This window comes from Dendronephthya gigantea, unplaced genomic scaffold, assembly GCF_004324835.1.
Source record: "Dendronephthya gigantea isolate DGI-Jeju-01 unplaced genomic scaffold, DenGig_1.0 000012F, whole genome shotgun sequence".
NCBI classification, from domain to species: domain Eukaryota; kingdom Metazoa; phylum Cnidaria; class Anthozoa; order Malacalcyonacea; family Nephtheidae; genus Dendronephthya; species Dendronephthya gigantea.
In genome coordinates, this window is record NW_021163022.1 from 524,883 (window position 1) to 533,144 (window position 8,262).

Consider the following 8,262-nt stretch of genomic DNA (forward strand, 5'->3'; position numbering starts at 1 on the left):
CAACCAACTCTTGCCTCGGTGAGTACCTGTACCTTGAGGTCGTTCGCTACCCCTTGGTGACGTGAACCAGTGAAACCCTCCCCGTGTTATTACGCTCCTTCTCGTCTTCTTCAGGAGGAAGCAACATGCAGAACTTCCTCACCACTTCCGTATTCCGAGAAATCGAAAATTATTTACATCCTAGTTATCCTTTTAATCTTTCTATAAACATTTGAGATGAAATTCCACGTCAATTTTTTTCCAAAAAAAAAATGGCAGGCCAGAGGAATCAGATTTAGCTCAAAACTAATACCGAACTGTTAACAGTCAGTTTTCACTGACAAATAACTTAATCCTGATTAACATTTCTCAAATACTTCACAGTCTATAAAAGTCTAAATTGTTTCACCAGCATATCTCAGTCTCAAAAATTTTCCTTCACAGCCGTTTTGTTTTTTAATTCCAGTTCCCACATCGCATCCAATGTGTGTGGATTTGTGTGCTTTCATACTCACAGGCACAGCATCCCAAACAATTTAATTTTCAAGAGCTGAAACGTCACCACACAAACAATGCATGACAAATGACCTTCGAACCAAATGACGCGTCTGTTGATACTTGGTTACGCGACGCGAAATAGACAACAAAAACACAAGAAACATTAGCATGAACATTGTCGCGTGTTTGAACTATTATGGCGCAAAGAAAGGATAGATTAACGAAGGTAAATAAAGTGGGATCATAAAGAAGGTAGAGACGGAGCTTATATAAAAAGCAAGATGGCGAACTTCGACACAAGGTATAATCATACAAGACAACTCTCACCAAAGGCATCAAAACTTCATCGATCAATTTTAGAATCTTTCAACAGTGAAGATCAAGCTAAATTTACTGAGATTTTAGCAAGATACCAGCAGAATAAAAGCGTTCAACGTTTAGTGGAATCCTTACATCAGATATGTAATACCACACAACAACGGGAGGAAATCTACCCGTTGATACGGAGTTTTCTTCCACATAAACACAAAGAAAGGTTCGATTATGAGTGTGGTCGGCCAAGATCAGCACATGCCAGACATTATGCTACCTACTCGAAGAAACATTTACCAAAATATGGTTACGACACAACACGGAGTTTACCCACAGATACACGATATCGTCGGACTGGGTATGAACGTAGAACACCAACACCAGACAGTTGTTACACAACTCCACGACCCAGAAGAGAAAGGAAAGAATCTAACGCAAGAGTTGTTGTCTTAGAGCGAGAGGTTGAGGGGGAAAGCTTTGGGTTCTCTATACGCGGTGGATCAGAATATAACATCGGTTTGTTTGTTTCGTCTGTCGATGAAGGACATCTTGCACATGCCGCAGGAATTTCTTTAGGCGATCAAATATTAGAAGTGAATAGAGTAGACTTTAGGAACATTTCTCATCATGAGGCGGTGCAGGTGGGTACGACTTCACTAAGCATATATTAGAGAATCGAAGTGTCAGATTAATAAAGTTTTATATTTAGCACGCAAAGTATGTTATATAACATAAGAAACTTGTCGTATAGGGGGACTTCGTTTAGCGAGAGGTCTGCGCCGTAAATGATGTCATACGAGTATGTTGACTTTGTTGTATACATGCCATGTCTCACGTCTTTGATTAGAGTTTTTAAAACACGATTTCAAACCATAACAGATGCACAGTCCAGTAATCAACTACCCATGTGGCCATGTAGCTACACACATATTAAAACATGCACGACTTGTGAGCCACCGTTTCTCAATATTATGCAGTTTTCAGTTGTCGCTATTCCTTTTCTTTGCGACATTCGAGATACAAAACGAAATTTGAAAGTATTAATTTACTTCTTAGCTCCTAAACAGTCGCCTAAATTTTTACTTAACTTGGCATGCTGGAAGACATATTGACAGTGTGAGAAACTAGAGATTACTGAATGTTTACCATTATACTCAAGTTTGTTTTCATAAGAATTACAAAGAACCTGAAATATTTGTTTCTGAACCAACCCCGTCATCTGAAGAAGAGTACCCATATGACGTGGGTTAGATTTCACTAACCGAAAACCTAGAACAGTGTTTCACCACAAACATTTAGTAACAAGTACAAATCTGTTTCGGTGAATTTTCGAGATGTGAACATATCAGCACGTAAAAAGGCAACAACGAAATTGACGTTTTTAATAGCAGTAAAAACACAGCAGCAGTTAGATTATGATCAAAGTAATGTTTTTCTAACTCCTTGTTCGCAAGATATGATCTCAAATCTCAATATAACCCTGTGCTACGTGATAATTTGCCGTCAATTAGCATCGAAATCTTAAAGCTCGTTTAAACCTTTCAATTTTTCGATGCAATTTTTCCTGCAATTTTCTTCGTTTGATAAACGTGAACGTCTGAACGAGTGGATAAGTTACGAATGTTCATGCAAGCCGTCAACTTTATGAGGCCTCTTATAAGCAGAACATTCATAACTATTCCCTAGTTCGCATCTAAAAAAGAAAATAGCCCGAAAATCGCGATAAAATCGAAATGCAAGTGTGAACAGGCGTTTAGAGTTAGTTGTTAACTGATTGTTTAAGTAATATATAATGTATTTAGAAAACGTCGTAGCTAATATTGCATTTAGAAAACAGGGTATACAGGGTCACGTTATCCACACGCTTGAGACTGACGAAGTCTGTCCAGCAGCAATCTAAGCTAGTCAACGTAATTTTATCATAGTTAACAAAGATTTGTAGTAAATCATTCAATATCCTACGCGTTATTACTTTTAGCCATGCATTTAGTTTTGCATGTTGAAATTTTCGAAATACAAATATTTAGGATTTAAGGGCCCATCTGCGTGGGGGGCTAATTAATTTTTACTTCTTGACAAATCTCTCATTAGCATACTTGTTCATGATGGGGCCAGGATGATCCAGTATAAAATTGAGGATTGATGTGATACTAAGGAATTAAATCCAACTATAATCGAACTATGTTGGAATCATCCAAGCCTGCACGCCTCCTATAGTATCCCCTTGGTTGTAATGATACAGCTACTCATATCACACCAAATAGGCTCTGACATCTAAATATTGTGCTGGGACCCACTTTTCTGCAGTAAATGCATTGTCTACATTTTTTACAGTGACACAAATGCATACTTGCGACAAGTCATGTTCATGATGTTACTATTTTGTAGATATTCCAAGATGCAACTATTTTACATATGTTAGTGAAATCAGTGGGTAAGATTCCTGGAAGTTTCAAGTCAAGTTCATCATACAGATGGATTGATCCACGTGGAAATGAGGTTTCTCCTCCATCACAATATGCAAACATGATGAATGGAGATAAAAGTGAAATGAGGTTATTGGGTGATGATGATGAACGAAAGGTGGTGTTTTGATGTTTCTTTATGCACCTTAAGAATGACTTTGGATGTCTAACTGATCAGAAATATATTTCATTCAAAGTGCCATCTTAATAGCATGTAATCAGTATAATCTATCACTTTTGCCCTTTTCTATCTATTATAAACAAGTTTATTAACGTAGGATTCTTTTTTAGGTAAACTTGTTTATCGCAGATGGTGCAGAAATAGGTTTAAAGATTCGGGGTGGTATGGAACATGGTTTGGGAATATTTATTGCATCTGTTGAACCAAACTCAGGAGCAGATAGAGCTGGGATTCAGGTAAGTATCGAAAACATATGTGTAAAACATGTCACATCTTTCCCTAAAATATCCCTTTCGCACATAAAGAAACATTCTACCTCTCACCTGGACAAATTGTCGCACTTTTTGCCACCAATGTTAAACTTTTGTGCTATTTCTAAATTTTAAAAACTTTCTTTTAAAATTTTAGGTGGGTGATCAAATCTTGGATGTAAACGGCACAAGTTTCATTCACATTTCCCATGAAGAAGCCGTACGAGTGCTCAAAAGTTCACAACAACTTGTTATCATGTTAAAAGATATAGGAATCCTGCCTCATGGCAAGCGAGTTTACGACGAAACTAGATGGATTCGTGATGCGGAAACTAAAGATTCTTCAAGGTGGCGTAAACACTTACCTTTCATTTGCTTCTCGAGGTTCTGGTTTCTCTATTAAAATCCAACCATAGACAAAGATATAGAATCCATATTAAACGACTCTCTAGTCTCTATGACCCTTTATAAGGTCCCATCTTAAAATGTTTTTGCTTAGGAATTTGAGCAATCAAGTCTGTTGGGTCCATTGAACCTATTTCTAAAAACGTCGTGTAATTTTATGGGAGAAATACGACGATAGACGGCAACGAGTAGAGAAAATTTTTGTTGTAGCAGACAAAATTACATTGCCAAGTCCTCGCCTGAAATCACAGATACTGAGATCATGCTGAGGCTTTGCTGAGGCCTGGTCGCCTGAGGGCGGCTGGGGTTCCCAGGAGGGGGATCAACGGGAGACCAGAGGGGGGACAAAAGATAAAATTTCTCAGGCCCCAGATTTGCAAGACATCTCAACGTTCTCTTTCCAAAAAAAGGACAATAAGTTGTAGGCAAACCTTCCATGTCCTGCTCTCAAAGCTCCATTAAACCATGAACGAGAAAAACAGAACAATGAGTTGCAGTTCCTGTGCTTTTATAATCTACGTCTCTATAAGTATTGCCATTTCCTGCAAATTGTTCATCACGTTTGCACCCCTGCAACTTTGCCCATATAAATTAAATTTACTACATTTCTTTTTAAAGGCCATCCTCTTCAAGTTCCACTGATAGAAAATCAAAGACTATGAAAAAGGTGAGAATTAATCTTCAATGATATATCTTAATATGGTCCGTATAGGAATATATCAGTGCAGTAGCTTGTTGGCATCCAGAGAAAAATTAATTGAGAGCATATATAAGACTTTAATCAACTCCCGTGCCCCAGACTGAGCCCCCAGGAAAACGTGTCCTTCAACTTTCAAAGCAACTCTCAAAGCAACAGATTTGCGAACAAATTTTAAAGAGAGTTTAAATGCCCTTAAATGAACTAATGGAAACTTCTTCGTATTATAATGGATCGCTGGTAAAAAAAATTCAATTGTATTTGTATTTGCAGACTCCTTCATTTCACGACCCGATGGGCAGCTCTCAGTTGACCCATCACTCAGTTTTGGATCATAGCGATGAAATATTGGAAATGAAAGCACGTCAGTTGTTACCCGGCGATGATTTGCACGCCTTTGAATTTTACCTTGATGAGTACAGAACAAACCGTCTCTCCTTAACAGCATTCTTGACTGTTTTGTCAGATCTTCTAAACACGCCAGAAAAGGTAGTTTGTACTACTTTGTTTCTGTGTCTTTACGCGTTTATACCTCATAGTTATTTAATTGCAGTTTTTCTTGCTTGCCTCTGCATATATATACGTTTATTTGTTTTCCTGTTCCTTTGTTTCCTTTTTTATTTTTACGCTGTTATATTTTTTGTAGGGTTCGCTTTTCCGAGAAATTCGTTTAGCAATACTTCCTCGCGACTTGGCGAAGTTTGATGACTGGACGGAAAAATTTGAACACTCACAACATGTAAGTAATGAATAATGACTTAGGCATGAAAACACAATTCGCATCTCGTTTCAATCCGGTTGAGGTTTTTTATTGTTTTCTAAAGCAACCCGGTACTCATCTTCTTATTATAGACTTACAATACTGACAGAAGACAAACAAAACACGATAGACTGTCACTGTATTCATATAAAAGTTCTGATTCATCAACAACAACGAATTCGTGGCTAGGTTTATTTGAGGTATTGTTTACAAAACGTTTTTTCATAAAGTCCGTTGCTTTACGAGAGAACCTGATTACGCCTAAGTATCGTAGAACTAATAGAAATACATCTTCTATCTTAACTCTAGAGCCGTGAAGGACAAAGTACGAAGAAAAATTTAAAAATTCGTCATAAAGAAGACGCTCTACCGCATCCACCTAAAGATTTTTTCGACGATTCTTTTGATTTGAATAGTACGGCTCGTAATTCTTCGTCTAACCCTAACGCCGAGACTACGTCATCTGGACATTTACCCAATTGTTTCACTGATAAAAAAGCGGATATGAACGAAGCTGTGAGGGGAAAGAGTAGACAGTTAACTTCAAATGGATTCCCCATCGGAAACGTAAGCTACGATGACGATGATTTATACACAAGTGTTGATCAAAACGTCTCCAACAACATATCCAAAAAAGAAAAGGTCAAAAGTGCATTACTGAATGGTGACACGTCGGATGGTTTGTACTCTTCTGTGGATAATTCCGAGTATGATAGGAAACATGAGGATTCACGTGCCAACAATAGATACATGAGTAACGGCTGTTCAATTAGCATTGGTAATCCCCAAACGACAGGCGTTGTTGTACACAATAGACTTGGAAATGCTTCGAAAACTAAAGATTCAATGCAGAATAACCAAGAGAATGTAGCTATCTATGCTACTGTGGATAAATCAAAAATTCAACCAAAACAGACTCACGATTTTGTCAAAGAAAATGAATTTGAAACTCCTCCTCCTCCTGTACCGGACAAACTATTTCTTGATGCGGAAGATTTTGAGGACGACATTCCTAATATTGGACCAGAGTGTAAGGGAATGGATTTGAATAATATTGAAATTGAAGTGGAAAACGATTTTGTTTCGTTCGGAACTAGCCGATTGGATAACATGGGCAAGCTTCCAAAAAATACAGCACTAGACATGAACAAGGTTCCGAGAAATACAGCACTAGACGTGAACAAGGTTCCGAGAAATACAGCAGCAGATAGGAGTCAAGTTCTAAAAAATGCAAGAGTAGAGACGAACAAAGTTTCCAGAAATACGGCGGTAGAGACGGACAAGGTTCCGAGAAATACAGCAGTGGAGACTAACATTGCAACGTTTTCAGAACGTCTGCACAAGTTCAATAAAAAATCGTCTGTCGCGCAAAGCAATAGAAAAGAACCCGTGCAAAAGATGAAACAAAAATCAAAATCCAACATTTCTCAGGTAATATGTTTATTTAAAATGAATCTCATAAGGAATCCTTATCTGTGCGAAGTTCCCCTTAACAAATACCATTTTTTCTCATTTTAATTTTTATGTATACACATGAAAATCAAAAGATTCAAATAATCTTGAACAATATTTAATAACATTTCATTAGACGGGGGATTCTGTGGATTATAACCAACCATTTGTTGTCGAACTTACTAAACATTCAAGTAATCTGGGTTTGTCAGTGGCTGGAGGAACTGATACAGACAGCAAAGAAATAAGAATAAAATCGATAAAGGTATACCTCAGTTCATTAGTTTTACAAACGTTTTTGCGAAGGCTTGCCATCATTTTGACGACTTTAACAGAAATATGATAAGGTTACGACGTTCCAATATAACAAGGAGCAGCGTCTTCAAACAACTTAGCGTCAAATGTTGTATAACAACTGCCTAAAATAGACAAAACACTTCTCGACGTTTCGACCTGAGGGCTTTCGTAAGAAGAGTTAGTTCGAGTTAGTATTTTAGGCAGTTGTTATACCACATTTGATGCTAAGAAAAATCTAGACGGCACTTTGCCTTTTGCACGATAATTTGGAAATGGGGAATAATAAATTCATAATCATTTCGCATACCAAAAAAACAGTCATCTGTAAACGAAATCTGTTTGAAGTAAGCTAATAAAAGGAAATATACACAAGTCGTATGTAAAAGAATGTACCATAATATGACCATGTTTGCAGGATCAAATACACCTCCGGAATCCAACCACGCCACTTATTCAAATTCTAGAGCATTGTACTCATCACTTAGATATAGTAAATCGTAGTCAGTAGGTGTAAGAACAAAAATTATTCATGGCCAATTTTTGGATTTACCAAGTTCTGATGTTTTCCGTGTATCTTTTACTGAAAAACCACAGGAATTTATTCAAAAAAAGAATAGATTGTAAAATTGCCAAATAGTACAATAATCGTGTTCGCATTACAATGCAATGGTGAGAAGACATATGTAAATAGTTTTACCAATCTTTATTTCACAGGACGAGGGCACAGTTGCAGGATCATGTCCGCTGTTGAAAACTGGTCAAATAATTTTAGGTGTTGATGAAAAATCGTTGCAAAATGTTACAAGTGGTATTGCTGCGATGGCCATTAGACAAGCTTTTCACAGTGATAAAACTGTATTAAAACTTATATTGCAAAACGATAGTGGGAATAGCTAATAAAATCGTGTATACTCGACTGCTTTTCCTAGTTTTTCTGTTATTTCAAGGGGAAGATACTTTATAAC

The 8,262-nt window shown here is 37.2% G+C and overlaps 1 protein-coding gene across 1 annotated transcript; it reads left to right on the forward strand.

Moving 5' to 3' along the window:
• Positions 1-42: 42 nt before the first annotated feature.
• On the forward strand, positions 43-8,213 carry LOC114518818 (whirlin-like). Its single transcript, XM_028538813.1, has 11 exons — positions 43-1,430; positions 3,178-3,372; positions 3,546-3,671; positions 3,844-4,034; positions 4,710-4,758; positions 5,062-5,277; positions 5,435-5,527; positions 5,641-5,748; positions 5,858-6,979; positions 7,137-7,265; positions 8,012-8,213. The coding sequence occupies exons 1-11, from the start codon at positions 759-761 to the stop codon at positions 8,192-8,194; spliced, it is 3,084 nt and encodes a 1,027-aa protein (XP_028394614.1). The 5' UTR covers positions 43-758; the 3' UTR covers positions 8,195-8,213.
• Positions 8,214-8,262: the final 49 nt, after the last annotated feature.

Bases quoted from the DNA above. Each gene is read 5' to 3' on its own strand.
- LOC114518818 (XM_028538813.1), top strand. From the start codon at position 759: ATGGCGAACTTCGACACAAGGTATAATCATACAAGACAACTCTCACCA. The intron at 5,749-5,857 runs GTATTGTTTACA...TCTTAACTCTAG, and splicing joins CGTGGCTAGGTTTATTTGAG to AGCCGTGAAGGACAAAGTAC. The intron at 7,266-8,011 runs GTATACCTCAGT...TTTATTTCACAG, and splicing joins TAAGAATAAAATCGATAAAG to GACGAGGGCACAGTTGCAGG.